This window comes from Hemitrygon akajei, chromosome 16, assembly GCF_048418815.1.
Source record: "Hemitrygon akajei chromosome 16, sHemAka1.3, whole genome shotgun sequence".
Lineage (NCBI taxonomy): Eukaryota > Metazoa > Chordata > Chondrichthyes > Myliobatiformes > Dasyatidae > Hemitrygon > Hemitrygon akajei.
The window spans coordinates 10,419,020-10,436,118 of NC_133139.1; the positions used below are offsets into that span (position 1 = coordinate 10,419,020).

At 40.5% G+C, this 17,099-nt stretch overlaps 1 protein-coding gene across 1 annotated transcript in view; it reads right to left on the reverse strand.

Moving 5' to 3' along the window:
• LOC140739748 (nuclear receptor ROR-beta-like) overlaps nt 1–17,099 on the reverse strand; it is a 122,720-nt gene that overhangs the window by 14,987 nt on the left and 90,634 nt on the right. Inside the window, exons 3-6 of the mRNA XM_073068224.1 lie at nt 16,514–16,655; nt 9,694–10,107; nt 5,728–5,849; nt 3,937–4,069 (exon numbers count right to left, since the gene is read on the reverse strand). Of these exons, the coding sequence (XP_072924325.1) occupies nt 3,937–4,069; nt 5,728–5,849; nt 9,694–10,107; nt 16,514–16,655 (811 nt within the window). The remainder of the gene's footprint in view (nt 1–3,936; nt 4,070–5,727; nt 5,850–9,693; nt 10,108–16,513; nt 16,656–17,099) is intronic.

The window sequence follows — 17,099 nt, forward strand, 5'->3', positions numbered from 1 at the left end:
AGCCTGATTAACCTTCGTTATTCACCGTTCATATAAGTGACTTATTTTGTAATAAAAACAGGGACTGGGCTGAGCAGCTGTGCAGAAAGTGGCAGGTGTGGGGAGAATCACATATAGTCATTAATTCTCAAACTTTTTGCCCTGGATGAACCCTTGAAATAATTTTTAGGTCTCAGGGAACTCCTGTATAAAAATTATTATATCTACAGCTCATGGTACGTTAGCATGATCAGTAAGTTGTAGATGTAATAATCCAAAAATAATTGTCAATGCTCTTTTAAGCAGAAAATGAATTTTTAGCTTACCTTTCTTGAAATTAATCTCTTTCTTTCTCTTTCACAAAATTTAAAAACTCATAAGGCAAACATAAATAAATTTCTCAATTCTGTTTCAGACATGAGATAAACACACACAGATTTCACCCAACAGAAATGAAGTGATTTCTATCCTTCCTCTTGATGCTTGTTAACCTAGAAAAAGCTTGCTCATACATGTAAGAAGTTGAAAACTGCAGCAAAATGTTCATTACTTTCCTATGAATGGTAGGATACTCTTCTTTCACAGAAATCCAGAACTTGTCCAGGGGCAGGTCAGTAAATCTCATCTTGAGTGCAGCTCACAAAGTTCTTCATCTCCTCTCAAAGTCAAGTTCTCAGGCTGAGCAGAAGATCCAGAGAAAGGGTCCCTCACCCAGTCATACACTTGTGTTGAAAATGAGGAAAAATACTGTTCAATTTTGTTTTGCAGTTCTTCTTGGTGGTTTTCAATAAGACTCGAGACTTTCTGATATCCTTCCTAACTCTCAAGCCCAAGCAGCAGTGGAAGCATTTCAAGATTTCCTTTTGCAACATGAATGTTCCAAAGATTCAGTTTCCTTTAAATCTAAGAATCTTGCCACTTGGAAGTCAAAACATTTTCTCTAGGGCCTTGCAGAAACTTGTTCAACTGGTTCATATGATGAAATATGCCTTTTAAGTAGGGTAGTCTCTGAACACATTCTCCATCTTCAAAGCACTCAACAAAATTTGGCCTACCACTTTCTTGAAAGTACTCCCGCAATTCACCTTTCAGGTCAAACACCCTGTTGCTCTGCTAAACCACTCGATTTCTGTATGTAGCAGGAGATTGGTGTGCTCTTTGCCTAGGCTTTCACACAGTTTTTTTTTAACATTCTCTAGTGAACTGGTCTTAAAGCTACTAAATAGCTTGTTTCCTGAATCTATCCTTTTACTGACTGTGACTTTATTTTCAAAAGCTTTAATCTGCTTGTTTAAAGATTCCAATAGTCATTTAAAATAATCAGCACTTTTACGTGTCATATGGCTGTGATTTGTAGTTAAGTGCCTTTTCAATTTTGCTGGAGCCATTGTTATATCTGTAAGTTGTTTGCCACAGACTAGGCACAATGGAATAGGACAACTTGGATTACCAGTCCATGTAAAACCCATAGGTGAGTAGCTTTCATTGTAAAGACTGACTTTTTTGTGTCCATTGTTGCACCAGTGCAATGAAATGACTCAAAAAATTGTAATTCTCATCACTAACCTTATCCAAATTGTCTGTAGGCCTAGGCACAGAATCTTACATCTCAGACCTCCTCTTCAAAAATCAATACACTGGACTGTCTTTAGAATGAAAATTTCCCTCCAGTTTCCTATGACACTGGTAGTTTGTTTGCCCCCATAAATCAGTCAGTGGCGTGAAAGGGGAAGTTAGGGGAGGTAATTCGGGAGGGAGAGGCTGACATCACAGCTCAATGCTCGGAAAATGCACTTCATGCTCCTCATCAGCCTACTATCCTCTCCTCCACGCAATACAGTGCTCACCAATTATCAACTGCCTCCCCTATCTCCTGCCAAAAACTGAGAATGGACTCAACCAAATAAACACGGTCCTTCTGCGCACTGCCATACTGGGCTGAGACTGCCAATAGGGCTGCTCAGTCACTGCCCACCACTGTGAGTGCTCAAAAAAATTATGTTTTTTTAAAAATCACAATCTCTCACGGAATCCCTAGCGACCTCCGTGGAACGCCAGTTGAGAAAACCTACATTAGACTATGCAGAGTCATTACCAGAATCTGTATAGGACACTGTTACTAAAAAAAATTAAAAATTAGAAAAAAAAAATTAAAAAATTAAAATTATGCAACTTTTCAAAAGTTACCATACAGCTACATTGGTATTTCTCAACATACATGCTACTTACAGGCCACGTAGAGTATTTAGAATATTTCTGTAAACTAAAGCAAATGTATTCAGTGGAATGTCTTCATTTTAGCTACAATTGTCTTCTCTTTCAACTTCGATGCATAGAACATATCTCTTCTTTCCACTTCAACATCAGAAGTAAAGCTACAAATAAAGTTCATAAACCTATAATAAAAATGTAAAGAACTTCTTGGGAATATTTTCGTACTGCTGACTACTGCCTGGAAATGTACCCTCAATCGGTAGATATAGGTCCGCATATAGAACTCTGGTAATGAAATTCATGCAACTGATGTTATTAAGTTTCAAAGGCAGACTATAGCATGCTAATTCTCCTGTGTTATATATTTGGCTCCAACAGAAAATATATTTCTAAGAATTAGTCCATAAGACTGTAAGACATTGGAGCAAAATTGGGCCATTCAGCCCATTGACTATTATTGGATCACGGCTGATTAATCATCTTTCTCAACCCCATTCTCTTATCTTCTCCTTGGAACTTTGGATGTCCTGACTAATCAGGAACATATCAGCCTCCACTTTGAATATCTCCAATGACTTGGCCTCTACAGCTGTCTGTACAATGATTTCCATGGACTCACCACACTCTGGCTAAAGAAATTCCTCCTCATCTCTGTTCTGAAAGGATGTCTTTGTGTTTTGAGGCCATGCCCTCTGGTCCTAATCCTCATCACTATAGGAAACATCTTCTGCATGTCCATTTCATCTAGGCTTTTCAATATTCTATAGTTTTCAATGAGATCCTCCCTCATTCTTCTCAACTCCAGCGAGTACAGGCCCAAAGCCATCAAATTCTTCCCATACATTAACTTTCATTCCTGGAGCCATTCTTATGACCTTTCTCTGGCCCTCTCCAATTCCAGCACCTCCTCTCTTAGATGAGGGGTCTTAATCTGCTCACAATGTAGTCAGTTACACAGAATCAGAAGATAGTTCAACTTATCCCACTGATTATAAGCCAATTCCAGCCCTGGGAACTAGTTGAAATGCCATGAAAATGTCCAAAGTCTTTACAGAAACTATCTTAAGATAAGGTAAGATAAGATATGATAGCATAGTGGTTAGCACAACACAATTACAGGATCAGTGACCCGGGTTCAATTCCCTCCCTTACCTATAAGGAGCTTATACATTCTCACCATAACCACATGGGGTTCCTCTGGGTGCTCAGCTTCCTCCTATATTCCTTCTCAAAGATTTATGGGATTAGTAGGTTAATTGGTCACTTGGCTGTATTTGGGCAGTGTGGGCTTGTATCTCTAATTAATATAAAATAGAAGCAGAGGCATGTACTCTAGTCTCTTGTGTCGGCTCTACACTTCAATACAATCATGGCTGCTCATCTACCTTACTGCCAGCTTCATACTCGTGACCTTTCTCTGGCCCTCTCCAATCCAGCAGCTCCTTTCTCAGATTAGGGGCCCTAAACTGCTCACAATATATTCAGTTATACAGAATCAGAAGGTAGTTCAACTTATGCCACTGATTAATAGTTGCTGACAGAAGTTCTCTTTATTTTAGGTTTTTGAGATAGCTATTAGAGAGCCTTCAGACTCACCAAGACTCTTAGATACATTGCTATTTCCTTTATCACTTTATGACAGTACTTGAATAGTTCTGCTGAAGTGCTCACATGCCATTTTCCTTGATCAAAGTTGTCATTGTCTGGCTGCTGTTAGAAAATCAGAGTGGGGTTAATCTCTACCTGCTTTAAGGAGAATGATCTGATCGTTCTGACACAGATCCATAAAACCACTGATCCGCTTGGCAAACTCCACCACGTACTGGATAGCATCTGTAACTTGGATCGCACACTGTTGCCACATGGCCTCACAGGACTGTTGAAGCAAAGGGCCAGAGTGAATGCACAGCACAGAAGACACTTCCACATTGCTTTTTGCAGATTTAGTTCACAAACCCATCACATAACACAAGGCCTGGATGATCAGCCTCAGTGACTGCAAGAAATGAGAGGGTTGTGAATGCAGCTCAGCACATTACAGAAATCAGCCTCCCCTCCACGGACTCTGGCTACACTTCTTGCTGCCTTGGTAAAGCAGCCAGCATAATCAAAGACCTCACCCGTAGACATTCTCTCCTCCCCTCCCTCCCAACAGGCAGAAGATCCAAATGCCTGAAAATACATACTGCCAACCTCAAGGACAACGTCTACCCCACTGTTATAAGGCCATTCAATGATCCCCTTGTACAATAAAATAGATTCAGATCTCACAATCTACCTTGTTATGGCCTTGGCACCTCACTGTCTACCTGCACTGCACTTTCTCTGTAGCTGTTGCACCTTTTTCTGCATTCTGCTATTAATTTACTTTGAAGCACTGTGTAATGAATGGATCTGTATGTACTGTGTATGAGACAACCTTTTCACTGTTCTTCAGTACATTTGACAATAATAAAGCAATTCCAGTCCTGGGCACTATTTGAAACACCATGAAAATACCCAAAGGCTTTACAGGAACTATCTTAAGATCAGGGTAGCATGGTAGCATAGTAGTTAGCACAACGTTATTATAGCACGAGCTACTGGCGTTCAATTCCCGCCCTTGTCTGTAATCAGTTTTTGTACATTCTCCCTGTAACCACATGGGGTTCCTCCTATATTCCAAAGATGTACAGGGTTCGTAGGTTAATTGGTTACTAGGGTGTACTTGGATAGTGTGGGCTTATTGGGCTGGAAGGGTCTGTAACTGAGCTGTATCTCTAATTAAAATAAAATAGAAGCAGAGGCACGTACTCTAGTCTCTTGTGTCGGCTCTACACTTCAATACAATCATGGCTGCTCATCTACCTTAGTGCCAGATTCGTTTACTAATCCAACATCCCCAATCTGCAGAGATCTATCAATGGTATCAAAGTTGTTGTCAATCCATGCAGTGAACTGTGTGTATTTCATGGCAAGATTCCTGCAAACTGCTTGTAACCTGGATGGTCCACGAGTCAGAAATGGGACCATTAACCGAGTTACCAACCGGCAGAATATACCTGCTGGGAAATCTGGCCCACTGTTCCCCCAAGCATTCGTTCGTGTGCACAGGCTGTACACAAGTCAGGTGTTTGTAAGCTGGGGAGTAGCTTCGCTTGTGGAGCACCCGTACTAGGGGAGGGCCTGGACAAAAATTCCATGGGTTTCATAATCGGGTAAATATGTTAGACACAACACCAACCATAGTAATGCAGTGGCTGAGGCAAACTTCTTCCCAGGTTGACTGGGAAAGTAGAAAGATACAGCTGGCAATCAAAGATTAAAATGGCAAATAAAATCTCAAAGGAATTTTCTTTCTTATTGTATTGTCTTTTTTTAAACATTCTCATCCTGGTTTAGTGGAACTATTTAATTTGGAGATTGTTATTTTTAAATTAATTTTTCAAGAGCAAAGATAAATCAAAATAACTAGCGAGGAGAGCTTGTCTATCAACCAACTGGTTTCAATATGTTTTTTGACAGCAGGTCTCCTCAAATGGGTTTAAATTGTACCTTATTTTGAAAGTTCCTTATCTCTTCCTGTGTATACAACTGCCAGGCAAGCTGCTTCAACTCCTCAACAGTGTACTGGCAAGTCTCTAGGTGGGATTCCACCACGTTCTGTGATATTCGATCTGAATGAAAGAGCAAGCAGGATTTAAAGAGGGAGTACAAAGGTCTGGGTTCAAGGCTGCCAAATTAATGAGATTTATTTCTACAGATCTTAGTTTCTTAGCTTATAAATTGCAAACTTAATTTATAGGTTCTTGTTTCTAAATCTGTCATATTCTGCCTCTACCATTGGACTTGCTCCTACACTCTTTATGTTCAAAACAAAATTGCCCACAAAAGATGAGATGTTATGATGAAGTTGTATAAGATGTTGTTGAGGTTTTATTTGGAGTACTGTGTGCATTTCTGGTCACCCACCTACAGGAAAGCTATCAATAAGATTGAAAGAGTGCAGAGAAAATTTACAAGGATGTTGCCAGGACCTGGGAGCCTGAGTTATAGGGAAAGGTTGAATACGCTAGGACTTTATTCCCTAGGGCATAGGAGAATGAGGGGAGATTTGATAGAGGTATATAAAATTATGAGGGGTATAGATTGGGTAAATGCAAATAGGCTTTTTCCATTGAGATGGGGTGAGACTAGAATTAGAGGTCATGGGTTAAGGATGAAATGTGAAATGTTTAAGAGGAACATGAGGGGGAACTTTTTCACTCAGTGTGGTGAGTGTGTGAAATGAGCTGCCAGTGGAAGTGGTGGATGTGAGTTCGGTTTCAATGTATAAAGAAGTTTGAATAATTTTAAGGATGGGAGGAGTACGGTCCAGATGCAACTCAATGGGACTAAGCAAAGTAATAGTTCAGGACATGTTAGATGGGCCAAAGGGCCTGTTTCTGCACAGTAGCTCTCTATAACTCTAAATTGGCACCAGTACAAGCTGACAACAGTTGAGTTAATGAAATGAGCCTCCGAAGTCCTGAACAAACAGGACAACCAAGAAAGCTACCTTCATAACCAAGATGATTTAGAAAAGATTTGGAATTATAGGTTTATTTATGCAGACAAATTGAAATAACGAGAGGGAACGAAACATTAGATGGAAGGAGAGAGGGAGAAAAATGTGGGATTAACCGTGAATAACCAACCATTGCTCTCTGAGTAACACACAAAATACTGGAGGAATTCATCAGGTCAGGCAGCATCTATGAAAAGGAATTAACATTCGATATTTTGGGCTGAGACCCTTCCTCAGGACTGGAGAGGAAGGGGGAAGATGCCAGATTAAGAAGGTGGGGGAGAGGAAGGGCAAGCTAGGAAATGATAGGTGAAGCCAGGTGGGTGGGTGAGGGGGGAAATGAAGTAAGTAGCTGGGAGGTGATTAGTGGCTGGAGGTTAAGGGCTGGAGAAGTAAGAATCTGAACCGTGGGCTTCACAGATATGACACTGGATATTTTGCGTCCGTGAAACCAATGATATCAAATACATACCATTGTGAAATTTTCATAATTACAAATTTTCAAAGTAAGTTTGTAATCAAAAACTTTGTAACAGTGTGTATTGAACATTATTGTTACTGAATAATAATTACAAGCCTGATGGCTCTGGAGTCCAGAAGAACTGGTGAGATCTCATTGAAAACTATCAAATACTAAAAGGCCTCAATAGAGAGAATATAGAGAGGATGCTTCCTGTAGTGGGAAAGTCTAGGACCAGAATGCACAGCCTCAGAATAGAGGGGTGTCCATTGAGAATGGAGATGAGGTAAAATTTCTTTAGCCTAAGAGTGTTGAATCTGTGGAATTCATTGCTGTAGCTGTGGAGGTCAAGTCATTGGGTAAGAGGTTGATAGATTCTTGATTAGTCAGGGTATGAAGGGTTACGAGGAGAAGGCAGCAGATTGGGGCAGAGAGGGAAATGGATCAGCCATGATGAAATGACAGGACAGACTCAATGGGCTCAATGGCCTAATTCTGCTCCTATATCTTACAGTTTTAAGTAAGCTTGTCTCCTCCCTTTCAAATTATTTGAGGGATGAAGTTTAAAAATCACAAGATGTACTGAAGACATATGCCACACTTCCTTCATCACTACAGGTGAAGAGCATAAGAGTTAGGAAAGCATGATGCAGTTGTATTAAACTTTCATTCAGCAGCACTTGGAGTATTGTGTACAATTCTGGTCGCCCCATTACAGGATGGATGTGGAGGCTTTGGACAGGATGCAAAAGAGGTTTTTCAGGATGCTGCCTGGATTAGAGACGACCAGCTCTAAGAAGGTCAAATAGGTTGGACAAACTTGGATTGTTCTCTCTGGCATGGCTGAGGGGAGACCTTGTGGCAATTTATAACATTTGTAGAAGTTAGCATGACACTATTACAGCTCAGGGTGTCCAAGTTCAATTCCAGCATCCTCTGTATGAAAGTTTGTGTGTCCTTCCTATCAGCACATGGGATTCCTCCCACAATACAAAGTACCAGTTAGTAGGTTAACTGGTTATTGCAAGTTGTCCTGTGATTGGACTAGAGTTAAATAGATGCATTGCTAGGCAGTGCAGTTCACTGGGCCAGAAGGGCCTATTCTGCAATGCATCTCATTCATTTGTTACGTGCTATGCCATATTACCTAGGCGGTCACATTTTTGGCAAATTTTTCTACAGAAATAATTTGCCATTGCCTTCTTCTGGGCAGTGTCTTTACAAGACTAGCGACCCCAGTCACTCTTCAGAGACTGTCTGCCTGGTGTAAGTGGTTGCATAACCAGGACTTGAACACTAGAGGACTTTAAGGCAAGAGGGAAAAAATTTCAAGGTAAAGCATGAGTTGGGTTGATTATTTATTTATTTTACAAGGAGTATGGTGGATGCTGGATCGCCTTGCCAGGGATGGTAGTGGAAGCAGAAATGACAGTGATTTTCAAGAGGTTACTTAGAGAGGCACATAAGCAGAAAGAGAGGGATATAGGTCATGTGTAGTCTGAAGGGCCTGCTGCAAGATTGGGGTTCATTTCTGCTGTGGTCATAAGGAGTTTGTATGTTCTCCCTGTGACTATGTGGGTTTCCTCCTGGTGCTTCAGTTTCCTCCCACATTCCAAAACATACAGGTTAGGGTTAATAAATTGTGAGCATGGAACACTGGCACCGGAAACATGGCGACACTTGCAATATGCCCCTAACACATACATGATTTGAAATGATGTGCTTCACTGTACGTTTCAATGTACATGCCACAAATAAAGCTAATCTTTAAGTGCGTGAATGTAGGTAACAAAATGAAAAAGGTCTGGAATATCAATGGATGGAGAACTAAACTGGACCCAATAGCCTCCAAGATTGATCAGAGCTCCAAATCGAAGCCCAAAAGTCAATCAGAAGTCAAGGCCCAATGACTGGAGCCTGGGTCGGTGAATCTCTGAGTCCACTGGGATGAAGTCAGGGCCCAGTGTCTGTGAATCCAAGAGTCTGCTGGAAGCCGAAAGAGGACTGTCTTTCCTGGAGTAGGAGGACTGTATGTGTGTGAGTGGGTGGGTGGCAGGAATGGGGCTTGTTTCACTGTATGTTCTGTGTTGTTCTGCCCAGCATGGTGGGCATGCTATGTTGGTGACAGAATTTGTAGCAACACTGCAGGTCACCCCTATAATATCCTTAGGTGTGTGGGTTTTTAAATGCAAATGACGCATTGCACCGTTCGATTCAATGTGCATGTGATAATTAAATCTAAATCTGAAACCTCATCTATAATAATTTACACACAAGAGATTCTCCAGATGCTGAAAATCCAGAGTAACACATTCAAAATGTATGTAGGATCTCGGCAGGTCAGGCATCATCTATGGAAATGAATAATCAGTCAACATTTTGGGCTGGGTCCTTTTACCAGGACTTGTATCTGTTATTCTTCTGTGGAAATTTTATGGAGAACAAGTTTTAAGAACTCCACACTCTACCTACCGATTTATTAAGTAATACATACCTATCTCTGCCATTGAAATTTCACTGGCCAGTGAACTATTCTCTGGAGAGGGGTATGGGAACAAACTGGGTTCCAGCATTATTTCATATATGGACTCCTGCTTTATATGTTTAATTTCATTTACATCCATGGCAGACTGATCAGGAGAAGGCTCAGCGGAGGCTGAAATATCAAAATTATAAAAATTGCTTCCTCCGTCAGGGGTCAGCGGAAAGTCAAACAGGAGCCCTTCTGAGAAGGTGCTGCTGATCTCATCCAGATCTCCGAGTCCACTACTGACGCTGTTTGGGTAGCCTCGTGCAAGGCCCTCAGAGTCTTCCTTGGTTGCCAGCTGTTCTTGATGCTGTTGATGTTTCTGAACCTCTGCATAGAGACTGTCACGTTGCTTTTTGGACATCCGACCAAACTTCACAGCTGGAGAAGGGAAAACCCTTATTAGTAATTGCATGACTACCTCTGTTATAAAGTCATGTGATCATACAGAACAGAAACAAGCCCTTTGGCCCACTGGCCATGGAGGGCTTATCTATAATAATAAATATGAGAGATTCTGCGATTGCTGGAAAACCAGAGCAACATGCACAAAAATGCTGGAGGAACTCAGCAGGTCAGGCAGCATCTATGGAGAAGAATAAACAGTCGACGTTTTGGGCTGAGACCTGGCTTCACATACCACATGCCAGCCTGTACTCCTTCTCTTACCCCCCAACTTATCTGGCTTCTTCCCCCTTCCTTTCTAGTCCTGTTGAAAGGTCTTGGTCTGAAATATCGACTCTCTGTTCCTTTCTATAGATGCTGCCTAAACCGCCGCCTTCCTCCAGCATTTTGTGTGTATTTATCTATAATAATCCTATTTAACAGCCTTACGTACCTTGGCAAATCAAGTCATTGTCCAGATACAGTACTCCTGATGTGTTCTGAGTGTACCTTGTTCAATTACCAACTCAGTGTGTCCCAGATCACAACCATCCTCTCAGAGAAACCAAAAGACATTCCCCCACAAGTGTCTTACCCATTATCCTAACCTGTGCCTCTGGTTTTAAGCATTTATTCTAAATGTATAAGTTTCTTCTAATCTACCCTATCTATGTCCCTCATAATTTGGTATTAATCCATCATGATTAGAGGACATAACTGGGTGTCCAGTAATCTTTCAGCTATCTTTGCATTTAAATAATTAAAACATCTTTGTTTTAAAAAGTCTCTTTAAAGCTCTGCCAATTTTTCTTCGTTCCCATTTTTGCTTTGAAAACATAAAAAAATTGGATCACTTTCATCCACCAGGGAAGATGGATATTGTAGAAATGAAAAAAAGTAAATATTTGCAAGTTCCTTTGTGAACATTTGCAAAGTTTGTTGTCTTCTCTGCTCTATTTGTTCTTTCATTGATTCTGTTTACAGCTACTCTTCTATAGATTTGCTGAGTATGCCCACAGGAATATCTTAGGTTGTATGTGGTGACATATATGTACTCTAATAATAAATTTTACTTTGAACTTTACTTAATTGGTAGAAGTGAGGAATAAGAAAGGTATCACCATGTTAATGGGATTATATTATACACCACCCAACTGTCTGCGGGATCTAGAGGAACAAATTTGTAGAGAGATCACAGATGTTGCAAGAAACACAAGGTTGTGATTGTAGCTGATTTTAACTTTCCAGAAATTGACTGGGACTCCCATATTGTAAAAGGACTGATGGGAAAGAGTTTGTCAAATGTCTTCAGGAAAGTTTCCTTAATCATTATATAGAAGTCCCAACGAGAGGGTTGTGAGACTAGATCTCCTATTAGGGAGTGGGACAGGGCAGATGACAAAAGTTTGTGTAGGGGAACACTTTACATTTAGTAATCATAATGCCATTAGTTTCAAGGTAATTATGGAAAAGGATAGGATTGGTGTTTGGCTCAGGATTTTAAATTTTGAGGGCTTCTGAAAGGATCTGTCAAGTGTGGATTGGGACAGGTTGTTTTCCGGCAATGGTGTACTTGGTAGTGTGAGGCCTTCAGAAGTGAAATTTTGAGAGTACAAGAGTATGTGCCTGTCAGAATAAAAGGTAAAGATAACAAGTGTAGAGAAACTTGGTTTTCAAGTGATATTGAGGCACTGGTTAAGAGAAAAAAGGAATGCATAGCAGGTAGGAATAAATGAGGTACGAGCAGTATAAGAAATTCAAGAGAATGCTTAAGAACGAAATCAGGAGGGCTAAAAGAAGCATGAAGTTGCTCTAGCAGACAAAGTGAAAGAGAATCCTAAGGGGTTGTACAGAAATCTTAAGAGCAATAGGATAGCAAGGAACAAAATTAGTTTTCTGTAATACCAAAGTGGTAATCTATGCTTGGGAGCCAAAACAGATGGGGGAGGTCTTAAAGAGGTTACTTTTCATCTATATTCCTCAGGAAATGGACTCAGACTCTATAGATGTGAGGCAATGCAGCAGTTATGTCATGGACCCTATACAGATTACATAGAAGGAGATGTTTGCTATCTTGAGGCAAATTAGAGTAGATAAGTCCACAGGGCCTGGCAATATGTTCCCTCTGACCCTGTGGGGGGGCCAGTGGAGAAACTGCAAGGGCCCTTACAGAGATATTTAAAACATCCTTAGCCATTGGTGAGGTGCAGGAGGATTGGACGAAAGCTACTGTTGTTTTATTGTTTAAGGAAGGTGCTAAGAATAAGCCAGGAAATTTTAGGCTGGTGAGCCTGACATCAGTAGTGAATATACAAGTATTTGGATATACGGAGATTGATTAGGGATTACCAAGATGGCTTTGTGCATGGTCTAACCAATCTTATAGAGTTTTAAGAGGAAGTTACCGGTTAAGTTGATGAAGGCAAGCCAGTGGACATTGTCAAAGTGGACTTTAGCAAGGCCTTTGACAAGGTCCCGCATGGGAGGTTAGTCAAGAAGGTTCAGTCGTTTGGCACTGAAAATGAGGCAGTAAATTGGATTAGACACTGGCTTCACAGAAGAAACCAGAGAGCGGTAATAAATGGTTGCCTTGATGACTGGAGGCCTGTAATTGGTGCTGGGTCCATTGTTGTTTATCAAATATATCAACAACCTGGATAATAATGTGGTAAACTGGATTAGCGAATTTACAGCTGACACCAAGACTGAGTGTGGTGGACAGCCAGGAAGACTATCAAAGCTTGCTGTGGGATCTGGACCAGCTGGAAAAATGGCAGATGGAATTCAATGCAGATAAGTGTGAAATGTTGCATTTTGGGAGCACCAGCCAGGGTAGGTCCTACACTGTGAGCAGTAGGACACTGAGTAGAACTGAGGATCTGGGACTACAGGCCCACAATTCATTGAAAGTGGTGTCACAGGTTGATTGGGTTGTAAAGAAAGCTTTTGGCACATTGGCCTTCATAAATCAATGTACTGAGTACAAGAGTTGGGATGTTATGTTGAAATTGTTTAAGATGTTGGTGAGTCCAAATTTTGAGTACTTTGTCCAGTTTTGATCACCTACCACCAGGAAAGATGTTCATAAGATTGAAAGAGGACAGAGAAAATTTACAAATATGTTGCTGGGACTTGAGGACCTGAGTTATAGGGAAAGGCTGAAAAGGTTAGGACTTTATTCTCTAGAATGTAGAAGATTGAGGGGAGATTTAAAAGAGGTGTAACAAAATTATGAAAGCTTTAGATAGGGTAAATGCAAGCGGCTTTTCTCACTGAGGCTACAACTAGAGATCTTGGGCTAAGGGTGCACAGTGAAATACTTAAGGAGAACATGAGGGGGCACTTCTTCACTCAGAGGGTGGTGAGGATGTGGAACGAGCTACCAGTGCAAGCAGTAGATGTGGGTTCGAGATCAACATTTCACAGAAATGCGTATGGGTACATGAATGGGAGGCAAATTAAGGGCTATGGTCGGGGTGCAGGTCGACGGAACTATGCAGGTTACTGGTTTGGCATAGATTAAGTGGGCTGAAGGGCCTGTTTCTGTGCTGCAGTGTACTAAGAAAAGAACCAGTAGCTGCAACTACATTGCTCCCTTAACTGGCAGAGCAGATACATTCCCTGGGACACATTGGAATGCAAAAGATGAGCAACAGATTCTCCCTGTGGTGGTGGAATCCAAAGTTGAGGACACAAGCTTGACAAGTGTTTGAAAGATGCATGATATGCCAGTAAATGAATGCTGGAGCAGTAGAAAAGCTATCAGAGTTAAGTGCTCCTTCCCTTTCCTGGTCCATTTTTACACTTACAAATACACTTACTTTGCCAAAGTGCCACAGATACCCAGGCTTACTAGTAATAATGGACAAGCTTTCAAGATGGGTAGAAGCTATTCCAGGAAGGAAAGTGACTGCCAAACTCATTTTCATTGTCCATATCACCTAGTCATTAGGACAAATCAAACAAATGTATGGAACCATCAAATGATGACTAAGTATCATGAGGAAGGTGTGCTTTGGTCTATGGCTCTTCCCATGGTCTTGTGTAGCATCAGAGCAATCACAAACAAAAAATACTGGAGTCCATTTGAGATGGTAACCATTTCACTGTCGGGAGCCCTTGATCTCAAAGAGGATGATATACATATTATGGCAAACAGTTTAGTTAACTGTTGTGTGAAATTAATCCAAGCTGTACAGTCTGCTTCTCAATATGTTTCTGCTGATTGAAATTAACCAACAGAAGGACACACCCTGACTCCTGGCGAGTGGGTCCCAAGTAATAAAGTGCATAAGGATCCACTGGGAGCTGAATGGGAAGGTCCTTATCAAGTGCAGGTAATTACCAACTTGGCGGTGAAAGTAGAAGGTAAAAGTAAGTGGATACACAGCCACTGCAAGTGAGCTAAAGTGATACCTAACGAGGACTACATGCACTATGGTTAACGTGCTAGTAACCTCTGACCTAGTGCCTAATGCTGCTGGGCTACAGTGAGCAATTACTAACCAGCCAGAAGACTTTGAACAAGTTGACAACTACTAGACATTATGAAGTTTATTCTAGTTTTAGTTGTTGCTATATTTTTGCCAAGTTCCCCTACTTAGAATGATTACTAATATTTGTACTAATATGCATTATCATAATTTACATCTTTTTACTTGTATAAAGGTGATCATCAATAAAATTGTTCAAACTCACACAAATGTGCCTACTAATCAGCCTAACAATGACAAACTCCTATACTTTGAAGGGTATATACCATTTGATACAGTATTTCCTATTTTTAGTTTATTATTTTATACTTAACATAGATACAAGTTTTTCTGCCTCTGAACTTTCAGATGTAGTGAATCTAAACGTGTGATTTAGAATTTAGGGGTTGTTTTCTTTGAAGCTTAACAATTAATTGCCTGCTTATATTTTATATGACTACTTATATACAAGTAACTGTTTAATATGCATACTGGTCACAGTATGCATTTGCAGTTGTTCAGTGTACCCCCCCCCCCCACCCCCTGAGGTTACAGTTTTTTGTGACATTCTAAAAAGTTTGAGAAGCTTCTCTGGTGTTGCATTACTTGAATAGGGGCTACCTGAATGGTAGACTCTGATCTGCAAATTTGAATGGATTGTATGTTATCTGTGGGTGTAAAAACAGTGGCCAGGCAGCTCTGCCATCTTTGCTTCTTCTCTCTCTTCTATTACTAGACCTTTGTCACTGTCCATTTTCAATTTTTTTTTGTTCTCTTTGCAGTCAATGAAACGATCTTGAAGCAACAAGTTTTTTGCCTCTTTCCTGACTTCTGAAAGAACCTTGGATTAAAAACAACAAAATCCAATGTATGCATGTAAATGAATGGTATGGGTCATTGAGCCAGAAGGGCTTGTATCTCTGAATCAATAAAAATAACAAAAAGCAGCATAGAAGTTACACAACTTCAACTTTCTTCCACTGCAGATATTTAAGACAAGAAACTAAGCTAAAATGTATTAGAATGAAAAGCTCAGACTTTACAAAAAAAACCAAGTTTAAACAATTTACATTTTAACACAAGAGGTTACTGAGAATTTCCTCTATTGCTAGAGTACATCTCATTTTTCAGTTTCATGGCAAATGCTCCATTAGTCAAACCCTCATATATACGTCATTGCCTCATGACAAAGAATTTCGAGCTGTTGTTTAGGGTGATGTGTGGAATCTCTGTGAGCTGCAGATAAAAATAACATGCATTTATCCTCACACTATCCGCTGAGTGAACGTGTATAAAAGTATTGGAAAGCCAAACTGGTCAAACTTCTAGACTGTGTTGCTGTCTGCCGTGAGAGGCTTCAAGTGTTGAGCACTTTAAAAGGAAAAACAATTGGAAATATATCACATCCGCATCAAGGTTCAGAAATGAGAGCAGAGGGCACCTACCATCATTTTCTGGGACAAAATACTCTAATATACCTTGGCCAAGAATCTGTTACTTAGGTCTAACAGACTAAACTAAAAGTGAGACAAATGCATGCACAAGAGGAAGTAAACTAGAAAGTGTCTAAGTAACAATAATCAACCAGATTTTCACACAACTGTTGCAAATATGTTTTGACAATAGGAATCCATTGATGGTTTGTTGGACCTTGAGACAGTTCTGGGTTTGAATCAACAAACTATCCGAAGCCTGGCCAATTTACTATTGCATCACTCACCCCCCCCCACCCCCCATCCTGCCCCCATGGTCTCTCTCTCACTCTTTTGGTCTCTCAGCCTCTCTCTCATTCTCTCATCTTCTCTCTCATTCTGTCTCTTAGCCCCTCTCTCATGCACACACACGTACACAGTAAGAAAAGAAGTGTGTAGCCTTAGTTAATTTGGAATAAAATTTCAAACTGTAATCTGAGCTCTACTCTTCTCCCTTACCATCACGTGACATTCCAAGAGTAAGACACTTCTGCAAGCGACAGTGTTGGCAGCGATTCCGATTGGTTCGATCAATGAGGCAGTTCCTCTGACGTGGGCAGGAGTATGCAGCGTTATTCTGCTGGCTCCTTCGGAAAAAACCCTGGTTCAGATAATGGGATTTAACAAAGTTTAGAAGCCAGTTAATTATAGTCAAAGTTCAAAGTAAATTTATTATCAAAGTACATACACATCACCAAATACTACCTTGAGATCGATTTTCTTGTAGGCAGTTACAGAAAAATAAAGAAATGCAATAGAATTTACCATCAAACTATACATAAACAAAGATTGACAAACAATGAATGTGACAAAGAAGACAAATTGTGCAAATACTGTAAAGAAAAATATGATCTTTGATAAATAATACCGAGAATCTGTGTTGTAGAATTCTTGAAGGTGAGTCCATAGGTTGTGGAATCTGTTCAGAATTGAGGTGAGTGGAGTTTTCTATTTTGATTCAGGAGCCTGATGGTTGTAGGATATAACTGTTCCTGAACGTGGTGGTGTGGAACCCAAGTCTCCTGTATCTTCTGCCCAATGATAG